This window comes from Dermacentor variabilis, chromosome 3 (genome assembly GCF_050947875.1).
Source record: "Dermacentor variabilis isolate Ectoservices chromosome 3, ASM5094787v1, whole genome shotgun sequence".
Classification (NCBI taxonomy): Eukaryota; Metazoa; Arthropoda; class Arachnida; order Ixodida; family Ixodidae; genus Dermacentor; species Dermacentor variabilis.
In genome coordinates, this window is record NC_134570.1 from 23422303 (window position 1) to 23444040 (window position 21738).

General features: G+C 42.0%; 1 protein-coding gene across 1 annotated transcript in view; it reads left to right on the forward strand.

Moving 5' to 3' along the window:
• Positions 1-21738, forward strand: part of LOC142575286 (carboxypeptidase D-like) — a 52384-nt gene that overhangs the window by 9406 nt on the left and 21240 nt on the right. Inside the window, exons 6-16 of the mRNA XM_075684520.1 lie at positions 2804-2995; positions 3679-3965; positions 4672-4774; positions 5098-5240; positions 6875-7041; positions 9642-9906; positions 10808-10910; positions 12366-12627; positions 14620-14788; positions 16934-17042; positions 19672-19812. Of these exons, the coding sequence (XP_075540635.1) occupies positions 2804-2995; positions 3679-3965; positions 4672-4774; positions 5098-5240; positions 6875-7041; positions 9642-9906; positions 10808-10910; positions 12366-12627; positions 14620-14788; positions 16934-17042; positions 19672-19812 (1941 nt within the window). The remainder of the gene's footprint in view (positions 1-2803; positions 2996-3678; positions 3966-4671; positions 4775-5097; positions 5241-6874; positions 7042-9641; positions 9907-10807; positions 10911-12365; positions 12628-14619; positions 14789-16933; positions 17043-19671; positions 19813-21738) is intronic.

Genomic DNA, 21738 nt, shown 5'->3' on the forward strand with positions numbered 1-21738 from the left:
ATTAAAGGGTTCCTGAACCACCCCTCGGGCTTAGTGAAAAAACACAGTCCGCGGATAGCATATGCTGCTGTGAACATCTCAGCCAAATTTTGCAGTTGTGCGCTGCGCGTGGAGCTCATAAGCGGAAAGTGAAGTCGCCTTTTTCTCAAACCCTTTCTTTTCAACAGAAGCCTGCTTCTCACACTTTTCTGGGCACTTTATTTCGTAATATGGCAGATTCCCACACACTGCTGCTATTGGCCAATAGCTGACATCAATCAAGAAGGGTGTTTGAATCAGTGCGATTCTTCCTAGTGTGACTGCATATATTTATTGACACAGTTTAAAGGGGCCCTGGACCACTTTTCATCAAAATGGAGAAAGGAATTTGAAGTGAGAATAGGCTATTTCAAAAATACTTTTGCCGCAAAATGTACCTCAATGCTTTCAGCAGAAGCGGAGTTATTGGCAATCAAACATGACCTCCTCTGTCCTCCCGTTCTTCAATGCCTTGCACTGCAAAGGCTATGGCACAGTTAGGTGTGGCCATAACGCTTCACCTTCTAAATGTCACCGTGGCTTTCAGTTCAAATTTCATTTTGGATGTTAACATAGATACCACGACTTCTGTCTTTGGTGCCTACGACATGCTAAACATAAGCCAAATGCATTCTTCCTTAGCGAGCCACAGTTGTCCTTAGCGAGCCACAGTGCGCTTGGCCAGTGGACTCGTGGCGGCACCCGACGGCATCCCGCAGCAGCTGCGGTATCTATGTCATGTAGCCAACCGCAGCTTGATGTCAGCTATCGACAAATAGCAACCGTCTAAGGGAATGACGAAATAGTGCGTCCAATGACAAAATAGTTAGTCTAGAAGAGAGTGAGGACAGGGCCTTTTGTTGAAAAGCTAGCATTTGAGAAAAAGGTAACTTCACGACCCGTTTGCGAACTCCATGCACCACGTACAACAGCTAAGCTTGGCTGAGATGTTCACAGCAGCGTGTGCTACCTGTGGACTACGTTATTTCACTAAGCTCAAGGGTGGTTCTGGGCCCCTTTATTATGCAGGCTTGAGTAAGTTAAAATCTTCCTTCGAATTTCTATGATAATCACATACTTCCGGAAGAAACTGACTACCATTTGCTCATGCTTGGCCACAGCTGCCTGTATAGGAATTGAACTTTGGCCACTATACTTATCAGTGTCATAGCTGTCTGGTCCCGCTAATTTCGACTAGTTTTGGACACTCAACTAGCCTGGAACCACACGAAACTTAAGGTCAGACGACACGCACGAACGCCAGCACTCTTTCACTCCTGGCCGCTTCTAGTTCGATGCCTTGGCAGTCTTCGCTTCATATTGAGCTATTGATAGCTGATAATGCACAAGTTGGATGTGGCTACTATCCATCGGGCAAGCTGGTGCAGGACAGCACCTGCCTGCACCGCGTAACATGGCCATACTGGAGCATATGGGCGCGTGCGCTCGCTCAAGCCCTGTCATGCGCAAAGCAAATGTTGCAGTTACATGTAGCTGCGGTCTGCTACGTAGTGTAGATACCACGGGGTGCCACGATGAGTCAGCTGGCTGAGTGCACTGTGGCTCACTGAGGACAACCATGTTTGGCACGTCATAGGTGCCAAGATTGGAAGCAGTGGCATTTACTTGAACATCAAAAATCAAAATTGAACTGCGCACCACAGTGACATTCAGTAGGTGGAGTGCTGTGGGCGTGCCCTGTTCCACCTTAGCCTTCACAGTGCGAATCTGTGAACAAGGAAGGGAAGCACCGCACAGGGGATGTTTAATTGCCAATTACTTCATTTCTGCTGAACACGTTGAAGTACCTTCTGTGGCAAAGTATTTTTCAAATAATCTCTTTTAACTTCAAATGCATTTCTTGACTTAAACAAAAAGTGGTTCAGGACCCCTTTAAGAGTCATCCACGTCATGCTCGTCTGCAGAATTTGGTCTGTCCTAGAAATACACCTTAAATCGCCAGGTCTTACCAACTTGCTCAAACTTACATCTTGTTATCATGGCGTCAGAAGCACGCCGTGATGTTTTGCCAGTGAGGCAAGCTGTGTATAGCACAAGCTGTTTAATTCGAAATGCCTTGTGCTGCTTCAGAAGACTGTAACTAATGCTCAAACAGCGTCAAGGGAGTGAGGGCTTCAGAAAGATAAGCAGAGCAAGGCTGGTAGGGACAGGCTCATACATTTGTTCTTTGTTTTAATGGAAAAGAGATGTTCCAATTATGCTGAATGCACTTTGGACACACACTGTTAAGCATAGTGGCATTACTAAGTGAGTCACAATAGTGGTTTATGCACAAGTGAAGCACCACCTAGCAGAAATAGCCTGCCTTGAATACTACTGCAGCTGTGTTGCATAAGGCAGGTCTGGCAAGCAGAAAATGTTTCTTTTTCTATTAGGTGTTCATAAAATTTATGAGCTGCCTTGTGAGGTGCTTCCTTCAGAATCTTTAATCTGAATCCCAGATTAAGTCAAAAGTGTGCCAATTACGCTGCATGTGTACACGTTTTTAGTCTGTAGTAAAGCCCTGTTATAGTTATCTACAGCTATCTACTGTAGTGTGACTGGCTCACTGTATCACTTTATACACGTAGTCTGCAATTGCTTATATCACTTTAAGACATGTACTTCTGCTTTCTCGTAGCGCTATGTTTTCAGACCCTTTTGTGAGGGTTTGTTACCCTCAGAGTAGTGGTAACAACTTGGATGGTCACTATTATGAACCTCCCCACCTTTCCCCTTCTTTCCTCTTTCTGAATACCTAACATACTTTTTATCTCAATGACAGGTGAACCAGAGTTCAAGTATGTTGCGAATATTCATGGCAATGAGCCGGTTGGTCGTGAAGCTGTTCTGCTGCTGGCACAGCTCCTCTGTGAGCAGTATGGCAAGTCTCGCCGCTTGACAACTCTTGTAAACAACACACGCATCTTCCTAATGGCCTCAATCAACCCTGATGGCTATGCAAGAGCCAACGTTGGTAAGGAACCTTCATCAAATGTTTCAGTAGTTGTTCATTCACTCCTAAAACTACTACAGCTACTATTCTAATTTAGTAAAGCTCAGGAATTCCTAAGGTAAGCTTGACATTGTTGTTCAGAAGCTTCTCGCTTTAAATTGGGAAGCCCTAGTGCATTTAAACACACAGAATGTAATGTTCAGAGATACTAATGCAGTGTATTAGCATGGTGTAAACTCAGTGATGTTTACTACGCACATGATTCTTGATCTCTCATGAAGTCCTATACAAGCATTTTGACTGCGGAAAGAAATGAATTCATGGTCATTGATGTAAGCCTTGTGTAGCCAACCAAGATGTTGATTAAACTGAATTTTGCTTTATCTGTGCAGCAATCAAAAAGCCAGCAGAAAGAAATTTGATGTCCTAGAGGACATGTGAATATATAAAGTGGAAAATGAAATGATAAAATGTGCAAACTACTGGCACTTATTTACATTTGAGATATGAGCTGTTGATAAAGTGGCACAGCTAAGGTTGTGATGCATGTTATTTGTTGTCAGCTTAGTGATCTCACGGCCAAGATTCACATAGCAATAACTGCTCAGTGAATTACTGCATGGTGCTATGACTGTGTGTAGTAATTTTTCTACATGTGAATGCATGTGCTACACTTGACACCAATGTGAAATGTTTGCTTCCAGGTGACTACAGCAGTCTAGTGGGCCGATTCAATGCTCACAATGTTGACCTGAACCGCAACTTCCCTGACCAATATCAGCCTGACAAGGCACACAACCCACGAGAGCCTGAGACAAGGGCCATGATGAACTTCATAGTGGCACGGCCCATAGTGCTGTCGGGCAGCCTGCATGGAGGTGCTCTGGTCGCCAACTACCCTTACGATGGCAACAGAGAGAGAGTGGAGCGCATCTACAGTGCCACACCAGATGACTCCCTCTTCCGGTACCTGGCTCTTGTCTATGCCCGGGTGCGTGCTGGTTGCTCTTCATTTGTGAGTGTGTTTGTGCCGCCACTGATCAGGAGCTCTCAGAAGATGGCTGTTTCATTAATCTTTTCTGCCAATATATACGAATCAAGGGAAATAAGGTGCTTGTTGAGTGAATTTTACAGATGACATCCACAAGTACTGAAACCAGGGGAAATTATGGGAATTGTGCTGCTTTATTAGAGGACAATAATCAACTATGTATGGGCTCAGTCTTGCCGCCTTTACCTTCTTTGTCATTGCATTTAATATAAACTAAAGTATGTAAACAATGTTATTTTGGCAGTTCATATCTCACTTCTACTTCTGGATTTTTTTACTTCTGTTACCGTTGGCCCCTTTAATGGTCCCTTTGTTCACAAAGTGTGATGACAAATACCATTTAGAGAAGTCATGTCTTAATGTTTAAGGTGTTCTGCACAAATATTGACACTACAAGCTAGCATTATTGGCAGTCCTTAGTTGGTCATATCTCAGCTTGTCATGTCACTTATAATTAATATCATAAATGTTAAATTGCTGGCTAATGAAGTTTGTGCTTTGGAGCTTGTGTGCATACAACTCCATTTGCACTGGCAGTTTCAGGTTTTTGGAATTATAGCAATACAGTGATTCATTGCTTCCAAGTTTAGAGTAAGAACCTGTAGCTGTGTTCTATAATTTTTGGCTGCTTTTGTGATTTCTTCAGGCTCATCCAACCATGAGTCTAGGAAAGCCTTGTCCAAAAGGACCCAAGGATGATGCCTTCAAGGATGGAATCACAAATGGAGCAGCATGGTACAATGTATATGGTGAGACATGCTTTCTTTTATTAAGTAAATCATATAGGTTATGTACTGTCTTCTGAGTTTTTGTCATTGCTGTATTTTCTCAATGTATATAATTATACGTTCAAAGCACTTGTGCATGAGTGAAAGTATATGCTAGTGTGACACTACCTTTTTCTGTACAATTGCTTATGAATTTATGGAAAATGTGAGCCATAGTATAGAGTGTGCCCTTCCAAATTTTGCTTGTGGCTACTGTGATCTGTAAAATTCTGCATACTCTTTTTCTTAAAAGGTGCCATGTACAGTGGGACATAATCATTTGGCGGTCTCGTTGTTGTACACAGGTGGAATGCAAGACTTCAACTATCTGCACAGCAACAGTTATGAGCTAACAATTGAAATGGGCTGCTATAAGTACCCACCTGCATCTGACTTGCCAAAATATTGGGATGAACACAAGCATGCACTTGTAAAATTCATGGAGAAGGTAAGTCAATGGCTGCGTCAAGTCTGTAATGTGATGGCTGCTTCAAGTCTATAATGTGAAGGCTACTTTGTCCTATTGTTATCGAACCTTTTCACTTATAGTATATGGTCTTGATGCTGTTCAAAGATGCTTTGATCATGTAGTTTATTTAATGCTGCTGTACTGTTTCTAGGTTGATTGTGAATACGTAGTACATGTTTGTGCCATATGGCAGTAAGCACTCTGACCTCAACTGTTAACATTCTGTAAAACAGGACCAATTATTGCCATGTAGGCACAATGGAATGCTAGCAGGAAGGCAGCAAATCACAATGAATCGAAGAAGCATTAACTGTTTACTGGGCAAACTTGTGAAGAAAACAATAGTAGTCAGCCATTGCAATAGAGTCAAGTGGCTTACATGTAGTCTCTATTTCTAGCACATCATCATGCATTCTAAATAAAACACCAGCCACCACAGCAATGCAAATATTACTGCTTGCATCATATACAACTCAATCAGTGACCCTGTCTTCATTTCACAGAAAGAATACGATAAAGAGCACATTTTGCATAGAAACAGCAGCTGGATAATGACAGTACTACAACATAAAACTTAATTACAGCAAACAGACTTGGCTGTGTAAATATTTCGTACATTGGCATAGCGTATGTGCATATGTGTACAAATTACCATCAAGGTGTAATTGTTATTGCACTCTTAGGTTATACTAACTGACTATGAATGTTTCTATAGGGAAAAGTGATTTCCCCTTCTTTACCCAAACATGTGAAACAAATAGCAATTCTACATGGTAGTATCTACATTTACAGTACCTTGCAAATAAGGCACTCTGTGAAATGAAGCATCTTTGCACCTTGAGCTGCTGCCAAACTATTCACTTTGAAGAAGGAAAGAGCCTGATATCCATGCAAACCTACAGATGATGTGCCCGTCACATGTGATGCATAGCTACCAACTCTCCCAAATTCTTTATTAATTTTATGAATTCCAACTCGTTCTACAATTATATGATCGTGATTCTACTCGTGGTAAAGTTTCACCGATTGGTCTGTGACCATACCCTTGAAAGTCTTCTGATTGTGAAAGGACACCAGAGGGTGTACCTGCAAGGAGCAAGCTTATTCTGACAATTTCCTGGTGTGGGCAAAGTAGGCAATAGCAGTGTTCTTAAAAAAGTTTAATGCGATCTAAAAACAGCATGTCACTTGTCGGTTCGTGCTTTTCGAAGTTTGCTGCAGCTTGTGTGTGGCGTCTAGGAGCAAATCATTGTCAATTAAGTGCTTATATGTGACACAATAATGGGTCCCCAGATGACGCTTTAAAACAGAAGCGTGTTATTCAGCCCTCCCTATTTCCTGTGTTGTGTCCGTGGATTGCTACAAATTTTAGAGCTAACAGATTGGCAAGTATGGTAATGGCTTTGAAATGTGTTTTAACACAGTGGTTATTGTGGCAATGCCACATATGGTAGGCACTTGTGTGGCTATGGTGGAGTGTGTTATAAGCTGCCTTCACGGTATGTCAATTAGTGAGCCACTTAAATGATCGGCCCTCTGCATTATGACGCCATGTTTTGCAGGAGATTATGTGTTGCTTGTATGTAGCGGTGTTCTTGGCAAAATGCTTGCAGGTTCACCAGGGCGTGAAGGGATTCGTCAAGGATGAAGATGGGCTGCCAGTGCCCAATGCCACAGTCCACGTTCTTGGCATTCATCATGATGTACGTTCAGCTGTGGATGGAGACTTCTGGCGTCTTCTCATGCCTGCGACCTACTCTGTCCGAGCTTACGTTGATAGGTATGGTTGCCTGTCTAGTGAAGGGGCCTTTTCACATCATACTTTTAATGCATACTGAACATTGCATCAATAGAAGCAACACGTATATGTAACTTTTACAGCTAAATAGATAGCTCATTTTTACCCAAATTTTGCACAGATGTGGCAATTGATGGTGCTTGTCCAGTCACTTCTCTTGTCTTTGTTTTTGTTTTGTGCTCCGTTTCTCAGCTAGCAAGCAGTTTTGAGCCATGTTTGAGTGCATTACTTGGCTGTTTCATTCATACTATATCAGAAGGATGCATCATCTGTGTTGACACCAGAGAAAAATAAAAATAAAAAAACCCATTAATTTCACTGCAACAGAATAGTGGTGCCATTTTTATTTGTAATGGCAAAACACAGTGTGTACCCTATGACAGTATCGACCATTGAATTGAAGTTCCTTGAATGCCATGATGTCCTCATATCTGTACACAAAAGAGGGACAATTGCATAGTGAACATAATTTTAATTCTTTTTGCCATAACATTTAGCAGTTTAGCCATAGCATTTATAAAGAAATTCATGGGTTCGTCTGTGTGCATTGTACACTTCCCATAGGTTTTGACATGTACTTATTATTGATACGTGTGCACAGAAAGCACATGATGCTGTATGTGAGTTATTCCTTTATGAAGATTACACATTGCATATTGTGCATCTATGAACATTGGCATTAATTTGTGCAACTCAATAAAGAACTGAGGATGCTGTCTATAATCATTTTCGTGACAATACTATTAAATCTTGTGTGATTAGCATACATATGATTGTCCATATTTGTAGAGTTCTGAGGCATACTGCAGTATGCCTCATAATCAGATCGTCATTTTGGTATGTAAAACCTCATAATTTTTAATTAATACATTTGATTGAAGTTTCTATAATGTAAGTTCTTGTGAACACAAAATTCTGCATTGTTGATATGTAGTGTCTATGACCTGATGCGGATGATCTGTTTTTATACCTGGCAGCTGATTTACCTTGTGTTAGTGTTCCACTGAGGTTCCACTAACGCACAGTATTGGCAGGGCTGGGCAAGGATACTTAACACTTGTATCATGATACGATACAAGGTACTACCACGATTATTGTATCCGTTATGATACTTTCCATTTGTATCTTTGATACATTAGCAAATTTCATATCATGGATCTATATAATGTAGCAGCAAACGTATATGCACAAAATGTTTGCTTCGAAATTTCTTAACTCTGACCAACCTTGTTTTATTTGAATGAAATCTCTGTTAGTATCTCAAAATGTTTGTCTTTCTTGCTCAAAGTGTAATGTTTTTATTCCGAAACAATTTATTGGGGTAGCTTTAGCTACTCAGCATGAAAGCTCTTTATACGCTACGCTGTCAGCAGTTTTAGCCTGTAGCTTTCGTAATTCTAGTCGGTGCTCTGCTTGCCTACCAGCTAGCAGGTCACCATCTAATTACAAGAATGTCACTAAGAAGCCTCTGCACGATGGCGCAAATACCACTGTGAAGTTTTACCTGCAATAATGCTGGTAGAGACATTTTCTTGACACATTGTGTATACGGAGAGCAGATAAAGCTGCAATGACCTTTAATTTTTGCTTATCTGCTGGTGTAAAGTGTTCATTATCAACATATTCATTTACGTGCAATATTTTTACGATTTTCCTTTACGAGAAAATTTGTGCAGCCCAAAAGCGTTTCATACATATTGCAGTGGCACAAAGCGTCGCAGGATACCACCGCTTTTCACACTACTGCCACTTATAGCTTCGATTACCTGGTGATTTGTAACAGTAAGAAATTTAAGGGTGAGCTAAAAAAAAAGAAAAATATATTTAAGTAAAATAGAAAGGCAGTTCTATATAACAGAATCTCAGCGAATATGTAGAAACATGATACAGGTGGCATAACTAACAGCTATGACATTTAAGCATGAAGTATTGTCAACCTACCTGTTAAGGTCAGATAATAGAAAACTGAGTGCCTGTGGAAATTCAGTCATATCAAAAGAAGCCAACGAACACCGACACCAAGGACAACATAGGGAAATTACTTGTGCTTGATAAAGGAAATAAAGAAACGACAAATTAATGGAAATGAAAGAAGATAAAAAAACGACTTGCCGCAGGTGGGGAACGATCCCACAACATTTGCATTACGTGTGCAATGCTCTAGCAATTGAGCTACTGCGGCACTACCGCTCTTCTGATATGACTAATGAAAATCGGGCCCCTCGGTTAACCTCCTTTCTTCTTGTGGAAATTCAGGTGGCTTAGTGGCAGCAGTATCAGCTTGAAAAGTGGAGTTCAGCCAATGTTTATAGTTGGCTGAATGTTTATGTTACGATAGCGGTATCTTGTATCTTAAGATACATTATACATTCTTTCATGTATCGGAAATACAGATACTGATACACATCTTGTCAGACATAGCATGGTACCCAAAGAGTGTCTAAGATAGCATCTAAGATACATATATCTTCGGTACTTCCCAGCACTGTACTCAATATATTCAGTCAAAATTACTTGTTGGCTCAGGAGTTAGTTGCGTGGCGCTCTTGGTGAACCTACACTTTACTCTTGTTTCTGTTCAGTTTTCCTCTGCCAGTACAACGGGTGACTGTTGTGGAAGGCAATGCAACGTGGGTAAATTTCACCGTTGACCGCCGCTACGCCAAGTGGTCAAGAGAGCATGACTTCCTTATTGGTGAAAATGGAGAACCCAAGTATCTGGGTGCTGATGAACTTACCAACCTGTTGATGCAGATGCGTCAAAACTACTCTGACATTGTTGAGGTCAAGGACAGCTTTGGCCCACCTGGTGAAACTGCACTCCAGTTCCTGCGAATCACGGTGCCGGTAAGACAACCTGGCTTGTCCTCATTGCTGTAATTATCATTTATAAATTGTGGCCTGGGTTCATTACAAATTGCAGGAGTTTTTCTTATACTTATAGAACATAGCATAATCCACTATATCGTAAACCTTTTGCCTGATTCCATCCTTCTGCTTTCTCTTGAATATTTTGTAGAGAATAAGATTTTATTGTGGCGTTGTGATGAATTATGTTAGTGGCAGTGTCTGTGTATTGTGTTTTCAATAAACTGTACAGCAGCATTAACTGTAGTCGAAAGCAATAAATTAGTATAGGAATAGTCTTCCAAAGTCCAGTTCATATAAACATTTCACTCCATGGAACTGTACAAATGCCTGCTGTTTTAACTCTATTTGTATGGTCCATATCATAGAGTGGATAAGCATGTCTATGAAGCAACATTATTGATGTTGCTGTCATTGTTAACTTCACCTGCAGCTGAACAAGTGCAGTCAGTGAGCTTATCAGAAGTCCAATAAAGTGAAAATACTCTCAACTTTGACAAGATGTGTCATGTTGAAAGCAGCGTTACCAGTTACGTAGTTACTGGTTTATGCCTTTCAAAGTTACAAACATTCACAGTATTGTAGCTCAGAAAAAATGGCATTGAAAGCTCAGGCTCAGCAGGTGATGCTTTTCTTCCTGGACATTCTTTCATGATTCCTTGTTCCATCGCTCGTGCCCTGTGCAATTAATGCACACTTACCAACTTGTTCAATATACTGTCCTGTTCTCAGTATTTAGGCTAATCAAATCTGTGCATAGCATAAACATGCAGCTCCAAATGAAAAGATAAAAGCGGTCACAATGCGAGGAATCTAGTTTGTTTTGTTTTCTTTTCCATAATACAATTTCTTTTTTTCTCCTCGATGATCCATACTGTAGAGCAAAAAAATGAAGCCAGAGGTTGTACTCATTGGAGGGCTCAATGGAGGACGCCCTGCAGGAAGGGAGATGTTGATTCGCCTGGCCAGGCACCTTGTCACAGGTAACATCTTGCGCTAGTTGCATGTAGCTAACCACCCTTTCCCCCAGAAGCTAGTGACAGATTCAGTTGTGTAGTAAAGTAACTTGTGATCTTAAAAAAAAAGGGGGGGGGGTAGCAAATAATGGTCTAGGCATATCATGATGTCAGCACTGCACTTTTCTTATTATTGTGCATTACATAAACATTCATGTTGGTGCAATTTTAATTGGGCATATTGTCACATAGTAGTAATGGTAAAGAACACAGTAGCAATACTGTGAACGATGAAACTAACTTTTATTGGTCGAACCTGTGCCCACAAAAGCAGGCTATGCTTAAAGCACAACGATAGCGGTGAACACATTCGGCGATCGGCGAAATCTGATCTGCCGGTCAAGCGCGTCGGGTTTTATACAAGAGCCATCGAACGTTTCAGAGTAATCGCTGGTGCCCGCGTGTCTTCCAGAAAGTTCTACACCATTGGCGTCGCGCATACATGCAATCAGATTACAGGAGGTTCTGCAGAAGGGTTGAAATCTGGGCCAGTTGGTACATACTTGAAGGAAAAACCAGTCAAAAAACACAAAGGACAAGAGGAGAGGTTCACACCACAACGACTGGACTATCAACTGAGCTTTATTAGAATCGTTGTAGTCCCAGCAAGGCTAGCAGAGCATGCGCAACCGCATCATCGCTAATCACAGAGCATGAAAAGACAAGAATCGCTTCTATTGTGACCGACCTAGAAATGCAAATTCTTTTTCCAGTAAGTGCACTGAGGTCGTACTAACGCAGTTGTCACCTAATAAACGGATGTTTTCGCTGACAACAGACAGGGGATGGAACCATCGATAACATTCCAGAAACTTCTGATACATGCAGGCGTGCCCTGCCTTGAGCGATATTTGTTAAATGGTGAAAAGCGCTCACTCGAAAAAGAGAAACAGGTCCACGTGTCAATATTTTGGCTCACTTTCACAAAACCTCATTTTTGCCTGTCCTACTGGATCAGTGTTGCAAGCACGCCCTTTCAGAGTTAGTTCATTTCGAAGCTGATATGCTTCGACTTAATTAGCTATCTAATATTATTCCAGCATGATTTTTCTTTTTTACTGTTCATGCAGTGAAATTGAAAGGTCTGTGGCATTTTGAAGAAACAAATAAGGAAAAGGGAGGGTTGTGACATTATATGTTGTAATTTCATTGTGTATTTCATAATTTTTGATCTATCATGACATAGCAGAATTTAGGAGGCATTATCTTACAGTGTACAGCGTCTTACTCTGGATTGATGATTTTGACCACTTTCAATGCTGTGGAACATGGTCACTGTCTGTAACTTGTGGCAATTTTACTGGCTTTTAAACTCGATTATTAGAAACATGGCAGCTAAATGTGCCTTATTTTGTGGCTCTTCTATTACCCACCTAGGTTGACGAAATGGTCGGTACTCACAATTGTGCTTGTTTTGTGCAGGCTATAAGCTAAGATCCCAGCGCATAGTTGACCTTCTGGAGAAAGTGGTGGTGCACATCGTCCCCTCGGTGGACAAAGCAGGTTTCAGCCACTCTGAGGAGGGCATATGTGACTCTCAACTGCCGGAAGAGCTAAATATGGAGGACCGTTTTGGCAGTGAGTTCACTGGCCAATTCCCCATTGTGGAAGCCGTCAAAGAGGGCCTGAGCGTGTCACACTATGTGGCAGGTCTTGTCCTCGACACAGGAGGTGTTGGTGTCAGGTGAGCTCCAAAAGATTTGCTTTGGTGGTGTTGAAGAGCATGGCGAGATAACGCTGGGCCAACAGTAGGTAGCTAGATAGCCATCTCAGGAAGAGGTCGAATAAGTGATAAAGAATGCTCAGAATAGTCAGAAGAAAAGCAGAAAGTTTTACCTGAACATGGTGTACAAAGTGCTCTGTTAGGCAGGAAATTATTAACCCTTTTCGCAGCAATCCCATGAACGCTGCCATGTTTGATCACGTGGTGACACGTCCATTGCTTGCCTCAACTGCCTCGATTGCCTGTGTGTTTACGGTGGGTTTGCATGATGCCGGTGCAGCTTAGGAAACCACTGTTTTGGGAGATATCATAGACGGTGACTGGGTAGACGAAACGAAGCTTTGGCCAAAGCTTCAGAGAACATGTGAATGCGCTTTCGGAGTTGATTAAGCTATGTCCGAACGGCGCAAGTAGCATATATGGTGATTGTTTTAAAAGCGAGGCTGATAATATATTCCAAGATGTCCATACTTTCCGCTCATGAATTGAATCAGGATTAGTGTGTTTCGCCTGTCGTTCTTTATTTGGTGAATATATTTAAGCAGCTGCTTGCCACATTTCTGACTTTCTTGGTGCAGTCACTATGTGATTATCTTCTGCCTAATCTCTTGTGGGTGTGCTCACTTCCGATAGATTTGTTCTTGCTTCATGCAAGGCTTGAAATGTAGCTGTTTTGTACTACCTTGTAATACCTTGTAGCAAAGATTTATTATCGCTAGTAGCTCGCTTACTCTTGTGGACAATCACGAAACGCTCAACTTCAACCATTTGTGTGCTATCGGTGTAGTCCGTCATTTATTGTGCATATATAGTGCGCTTATATTCAAGTGGGCACCCATTCACTCATTGACACATTCGCAATGGAGTGGGTGTAAGTTTCCATGCCAGTTGAAGTAGATGTGTGTTGATACTGTGCGTGAAACGTGTTATGACAGGAAGCGGCGCTACTCCCTTTGTCATTGTTCTAACGAGCGGTACTCACGCTTGCCGATGTTCCATGGCTGAAGCACCCTTTTTTGAAGGTTAGCGTTACGACGTTAGCAGATGAGCAAATTTCTGTATCCTCGAGGAAAGCCATACATCTCGAAGTGCCTGTAACACGTACGGACAGTTGCAGCTGTGGTCCACAAACAGCAGTGGTCCACAGTCACTATTTTTGCAGCCAGCTACTGCACAGGTCTTCAATCCACATGATTAAATCCAGCATGATTGGAGCACAGTGCATTAACTAAAACTCAGTTGCATTTCCGACAGCTGATCGTGCAGAAGCCAGGTGGAAGCGGTAGTGGTTTCCTATTTGTGCGTTGTCGTTGAGGCTACATGCGGCACGTCACCAAAACTGCCATCTCGTTTCTTTAGAACAAATTGCTCTGCGAAAAGGGTCAATAGAAAAAAATAAAACTATAATACTTTCAATGTGGAGGACTTTTCCTGTACCATTATATTTTGCGTTTTGAAGCATTGTGGATAAACATGTAAAAAAAAAAGAAAGAAAGAAAACCTGTATCTGTCTGTCTTTTTGTCTGTATCTGTCTGTCTTTTTTCTATTGTCGAGCATATAGGCATAAATGTGCGAATAAAAAAAAATAACTGGGATCACATGTGGCTTTGTGCAGCTTTCTTTTTCTGCAAGAAATGCAGTTTATTGTTACACTTCGCAGGAAAAGACTGTCTTTTTTTTGCAGCCATTCATTAATGCAGTACTACATACGTGCTTACAAATGTAATGTTCATCGTAGAAAACAGTGCTAAAAACATGAACGAGAAAGGAAGAAGACGGGACAAGCGCTGGTCCTGGTAATTTGATAATATTGTCTTTGATAATTTCAGCACCATTGCTTTAGAGAAGATTTGCTGTGCATACATAGTTATCACGTAGCCAGCTTTTAACAGTGAAGCCTCACTAACTGTTGCAACTATGAAATAACCAGTTCATATTGGTGTGGTGTGCAGAATTGCGCTGAATGATACAAATAGTGGCCTGCTGGACAACGTGACTATGGATGGCCTCATAGCTGGCTTTCGCAAGTATGTACCTCTGTCCAAGTGTGGAAAAGAGCTGAGACCTGTTCATGACGGCTCTTTGCTCCAGTATGCCTACAACAAGCATGGTACTCTAATGGTAAATCTGATTTTGTACTACATGGAACATGCCACATTCTTTGGTGGGTGTATTATCGTCTCCATGTGACATAATGGCTGTCTTATACCAGTTTTAATTAGTGGGTCTTGTCTAAGATATAGTACGGATTTGCCAACACTATAAGAATAGTAAAAAGCTAATTGGGACTCCATTTATTTGGATTGTGTTGCTGTGTGCAGATTCTTATGGTTTCTTAGTGTGAGACCTGAAGATGTTGGTCGCAGTTACGTTGTAGTGAGCACTTCCTGCTCTATGATTGCAGATGCACAATGTTGTTAGCCAGTTCTGTAAGCTGTGCTCAGAGGAACAAAGTAAATGGCACATGTTGATGCAAAAGTGTGTATTAAACTTGTGTACCAAACTAACAGCTAGAAAGCTAGCTAACGGTGACAAGGAAATGTTGCTTTTACAGAGCATGCCAGGGAATAAAAAATAACATTTGACTCAGCATCTCTGGTGGTAGGATCTTTTGAAAGCTAGGTCCATGCCGGAGACGAGTTGAGACGAACATACATTGCAGAATCAGGCCTTGCAAAGCTAACTGAAATTTGTTGGGTAGGTTTGCACACTCTGACCTCCTGATGCCAAAAATGTGGGAGCACAAGCAAGCAACCTAGAGCTACTGTCGGGTGGATGTGAACTTTTCTTGAATATACTTCATTATGCTGTTTGTCAACTTCGTCAGGTACTTCTGAGTGTTAAGAGACACTTGTTGGTAATTGTAATAGTTATAGTTGTGCCATCTGGTACTTGGCAGTAATACCTACCATAATGTGGCCAATCAGGTATTATAGCTCCCATTCCTACAAGTAGAATCTCTAAAGAGAGATCTCCAAAGATAGTGCCTGATAGGCTGATGCAGTGGAAGTGATACGAGTAATTTACGTATGACAAAATATGCAAGCATACTACTAGAGAATTCTGTTACCGTGGTTACTTATCATCTGCAGTATATTTTTTTTGTGTACAGTTGTGTAAGTGGCTATATTGCATTGAGGTCAAGAAACATTTTATAACTATAGAGTTTCTGAACAGGATGAGTTTTACAAATGTCCAATTCTTTACAAGCAAGCAAAACAATTTTGAAATGTTTTATGACTGTAGCTCCTGCTTACCTACAGTGAGCCTACTTTTCAGTGGCACATTATGTTTTAGAAGTTTGTTTAGAAGTTGCAGGAGTGTGGCATATTGTTGGCCTATATTGGAGGGGCCATAGAATGTGTCGCTGCCATTAATACCCAGTGAATTGCTGCTTTTCATAGCAATTTAACTACCTTATCCATTCCTGTTGCTTCAGTCATTCAACACTACAGCCATTCAGCAGAAGCTAATTCCTGAGAATGCTTTAACACATTCTCCAGGAATTCTCTATGTGGTGACAGAAGTCTATTTTTTGTTTTGAGTGTCTGAACATAGTGTTAGAATTAGAACGTTGGTCAACATATTGGAACTAGATTTCGGCTTACATTTTGACAGTGCAGCTGTTAAGGCCTACTTTCCCCACTATTGTGTCGGTGTGCAGAAAAAAATCTCGAATATAGTGTAGTACCGACCTGCGCTGAAGGTGATGCAGGTGTTAAGCACTCCGCATACTTGGGCCGATTCCGAAGACACGTAGTACAATACTGGGCTGACCCCCGGTGGATGTGAAGCAGGCATTGGGTCGATCTCGATGGGTCGATCTCGATGGATCTTGATGGATACTTGGGTCGATCTTGATGATAGTGCAATACTGGGCTGTCCCGCAACAAAAGTGAAGCAGCCGTTAAACACTCCCCATACATGAGCCGATCCCCAAGATAGTGCAATGCCGGGCCGAGCCGCAGTAGAGGAGAAGCAGTTGTTAAGCATTCTCCATACGTGGGCCGATCCCGAAGATAGTGCAATACCGGGCCGACCCGCGGCGGAGTTGCAGTTCACCATTAAGGGGCCCACATACACAGCTTCACTGGTCATCTTTCTTCACAGAGTGGAAGGGCACTAAGTTCTTTATAGTTCAAATCTACATACTTCCCATTCTGTCTTCGATAAGTGACATGAAAATTTATTGAGAAATATGTCTTACTTTATTGTTTGTGTGACTGCCTTTGTAAACATGGTCCCATAAACTCACTTGTCATGCAGGCATCTGTGCTTCTGGACTGCTGTGACTTCCCTGCCAGAAAGGAAATTCCCAAGCTTTGGATGCACACACTGCACCCTCTTCTTGAATTCCTGGAAGCTGCAAAGACAAGTGAGACAGTTGCTTCTCTCTGTACTGGAGTTGGCACGGTGCACTTTTTCATTCGGTTTTCGGGGCCAGTAGAATGTAACTTTTTTGTTCTAAATCCTTTCGTTTTGAATATGTTTCGTCAAAGGGCTAAATGGTGCCCTGTCTTTATTACCAATGGAATCGGCTGCTTGTGAGTAATGAATGATGAGAGAAGAATAGAATCAAGTGAAAGTAATTTGTATAATATGCCAGTCACGCAGTTTGTTCCAAGACATTGACAGTCGACTTCCATGAATTAGATCCTGATGAGACCGACGGAACTGGTTGAATTAAACAAAAAGCAGAAAAAAATACGTCGAAACATGCCGTTAATTTAATTGGCAGTATTTGCCCTTATTGTTAGCTTCTCTGCAATACAGTAATGTTATGTGGCGAACCATACCACGTACTAAGAGGTACCACTGTTATGGGACATAGCACATGTTCCTTAATTTACACTCGTAGATGCGCCATCTGCAGTCACACTACGAGCACCGAGACGCCTAGTAAGTTTACTGGCAGGCCTTCAGAAATTTAGATATACCCCAGCACTTTTGTTGGCACTAAACGTCCTCTCAACTTTCTGAGTATTTTCGTCTTACCGCATTCCTTTTCACTAGGTTTCCCAAAACACAGATGGCTTTTCTTCGCTTCTCGGTGGACGGCACATGTGTATAATTAAGGAACACATACTAGGCCCCGTTAACGGTCTCAATGTGTGGGGTCTCAAATGTGCGCTTGGGACAAAGGAATGCCAACACAGTAGTGCAAACAAACACAAGGGCATTTATTGTGCCTTTTTACACCAACCTAGCCAGCCAAATGATTACTAATGGAATATGTCGATGGGTGCGCAACAAATCGAGGAAGTCCGACTCATTGCAACTGGATAGCGAGCAAATATTTTCACCTCCATTGTGGACCCTAATCGTGTGTACAGTGTGGGGGTTCCACTCTGCGTGTGGCAAGGGTGAAGGCGAGCTCCGGATCTAGCCCCACACAGTTGCTCTGTGGTACTCCCCAACCTGTAGCACGGGAATTGCGGCTACGTTGGGTTCGAACGAATAAGGCAACTAGCGGCGTCAACTGTAACAATGATTATTGCTACCAGCAATAAACAACACTGGCAGAGGGGCGTCCTCTCAGTAATAAGCAATAATAAGCTGTCCTCGTTGCCCGGGATAGTCAGGCAAATGAGGTCACTCATGGGTTGCAGCAGCTATTCCAGTCCGGCAGGTTAGGGGTCCAGCATCAGAGAGAGAGGGTGCCCGCTGCTGGTGCTGTTTTGTACCTTTTCACCTTGGCGAGGGGAATGTCCTCCTCGCCCGTCATGCAAAAGTGCAGACGAAACGATCGAACATGTGGTGTTGAACTGGAACCAACTAGGCAGCCCCGTAATGGCGAACAGAAGCCTCAGAGTCGCATGGGGTTTCGCAGACACGAATAGGGCAGTCGACACCAGTGCTGCAATGCTGACCAAGTGGCACCTTGAGTGTTGGAGAGGAGCAATGCTCAAGGGTTGGTAGTTGTGTGCTCCACTATGGCCCTTTGGTTCCCTCCCCCCTTGCAGGTCATTTGTTAACTGTTCTGCTTATTTATGTTTTGCTTTTTTTTCCCCATGGCTAAGGCATGCAATTGACATGCCTGCCCATTGAAAAGGGTGAAGCCACATTAAATTATCATCACCGCACCATCTCTCATGCTAATATGCAACCACACCACCTACCGCCGGTGCTTAGATATGCGGAAAAGCCGGATTACACGAGACGCGAGAGCCATGCGGGGAAAACAATATGAGCGAATGTGTGAAAGTCGAGTGTCCCCACAAATACGAAACATGCATGGCGAGCGAAACGAGGGCTCAAATTGCCACAGCAACGTCAGAAACAGTTCTGAATGGCTGCCAGCATGCTTATTAGGCATCTAGGTGCTCGCACTGTCCCCTGAGATGTTGCATGCATGCCTGTGATTATTAAAAAATGCGTACCATGTCCTGCAACAATGGCCCCCTTTCCATTTTTTTTGTTTACTTCACCACATACAGTTCAGATTATTTGGCGAAGGTCACTTTTGAGATCGAAATAACAGAAGTTTAGGCCCATAACAATGTATGGGTGCCGGCAGGGACCTTTGTTTAGGATCGAATTAACTGAAGAAGCAAGTCAACGGGTGTCGAATTAATTGAAGTTTACTTTAGGTAGAGATCCTGCTTTTTAAAGAATCACAAGCGAGTTAGAAATGTGCCGAGCTCATCTGCCCTGTTTTTGTTTTAATAATGAAGCAAATTGAGAAAGTAAGCTTATCTAGAACCAAACAGCAACAGATTAATGGTGCAATTGTGCCATCAGAAATAATAGCAGAACATGGTTGACTGACTGGGTGACATAAAAAAAGCTATGTAATCAAAAGCAGTGCCTTCATTTGAAGTAGTGTCACAGGTGTCACCAAAAATATGTCTTTCTTGTGGACACCACATTGTCACTGGATCGGCACTGAAGGGCTTTTTGTCTCATTGTTTTCTGATTATGAGAACTTCGTGCTTCCTTTTCAGCCTTTTCAGGATTACTGATACAATGTCATCTCATTTTCTTTCTTACTTTGCTAATGCCAGGCGTCCATGGCAGTGTGACTGATGAGTATGGAACAACACTCACGAAGGCAACAGTTGGCGTACATACAAGCAAACGTCCTATCGAAACGACCAGTGGTGCTTTCTGTCTTGCTGTACCTCCTGGAAAGGTGGTGCTCACAGGTAAGCACACTGATCAGTATTATTTTCTCAGCCACCATATATGATGAAACATTGGATTGAATGAGTCTGTTTCTTTTTCTTTTCTTTTTTTTTCGAGCCTAAAAAGAAGGAACAGCATGCATCACAGGATATTGGACAGAGTGTAGAGACAGCTGTTGACGTCAAATGTGCTGCTGTGCTGTCAGTGATCTGTCCCTTTTTAATGTTACATGTAAAAGACAGCAAGACAATATTAAAATGTAATGCCTCATTCTGTTTGTGTTTTAGAATTGTTACATAGGTGGCCTGACCTACAATCTTGTGGGTTATGTGCTTCGGTTCTTGGTTCATCCTTCAGGAATAGCCATGCATTGTGCTTAAGTTGAGGCTAACTGCTTCTGGAGAGAGAGAAAAAGGCATAAATAACTGACTGCTTGCCCTGTTTGGTCATTCTGTTTCATTGACATTTGGTTGTTTTGTCAGCATAAGTTTCAGAAACGCTTCATCGCTGTGTCTAACATTAAAGCTGCTGGCATTAATTTGTTTTGTGATTACAGTTTGACACTCACACCAGTGCCAGACTATGTTAGTCGTTTGTTGGCCGTGCTTTGACATTTCATCAGATGCAGGAATGGCCTGGTACTTTTGCTGTTCAAAAGCGCATATTGTTAGCGAAGTGAACAAGAATAGCATTTAATGTTTCACATAGCGCTTTATGCTGCTATAAATGTTAAGTGTAACACATTATTTTTCTTTTGCCCCCCCCCCCCCCATCATCATTTTTCTTTCTTTTTCTATCAGTATGCAGTCATTTGTACAAATCATTGGTCCAATAATTGGGATACCTTTTTACAGAATTGCTGAACCAGTCAGCCTCCCTGGCAGTTGTCTCATTTGTGGCTTTGCGTTGCTTTGTTGTGTCCATGGTTGCATACGTCTTTGCAAGTGCGGGGCGCCCTTTTCTGTTTTTTCAGTTCTCCAAGTCTGCATTTTTTGCGGACTGCAAGCGCTCCACTCAAAAGAATGGACTCTATTCACGGTCTTAGCTGCCGCTTGCACATGTGTTCTGTCCACATTATAGTGACTCATCATGTTATACTTGTTATTATGCCATTGACATAATTTATTTTCTTAGCAATAAACCATAGGTTCTTCATACATGCATCTGTGTTGATGTGGTCATCTGCATGCTTATTATCATCATCAGCTCATTCCAAAAACACTACATACAAATAAGATCACTTTTATTTATTTATTTACCAAGCTGCATCTCAAGTACTCTCTTGTTCTGTTAAATTTGAGTTTCTGTGTTCATCAGAAATGAAAAGATATGTTTTGTCAATGTGTATGCTTTCTGTAACTTTTCAAGTAACTGTGACTTCTCTTTGTGATTATGTGTTTACAAAAAGTGAATTTATTACTTTTTTTGTAATGCCAAACTACTGAATTATCATACTTCTGCATTAGTTTACAACTTTACAGAGCCGACAGATTTTTCGAACTCGAAAAATTCAGATTTGATAGATATTCTGGATTTCATAAATGCACTGTCAGGGTTCTCATAGAGCTAACGCAATTCGCGATTGATTTTTCGGATGAATGTAGGCCCCAAAATTCGATTTCCGGATTAAATTGTTCATTCCGAGTCATGCCACGCGATCTTGGAGGGCGCCATGTTGGATTATCCGCTGGCTTGGCTTCTAGTGGCTCGCTTTGTAGCCGCCAAGATTGGGATGCATACGTCATTCTTACGTCTTGGAAGCCATGCCCGCTCTTTCTTAGCTGACAGTAAGTGCTAAGTTTCGGCTCGTTTCGGTTGCTATTTTGCATGTGGTGCCAACAGCAGGTGTGTCTCGGAGACGTCGCATCTTTGTGTGTTTATTTGTGTGATCGGCGCCACCTCCTGTACCTTCGCGAGAGCCAAGTGGTGCGAAATGTGCGAAGTAA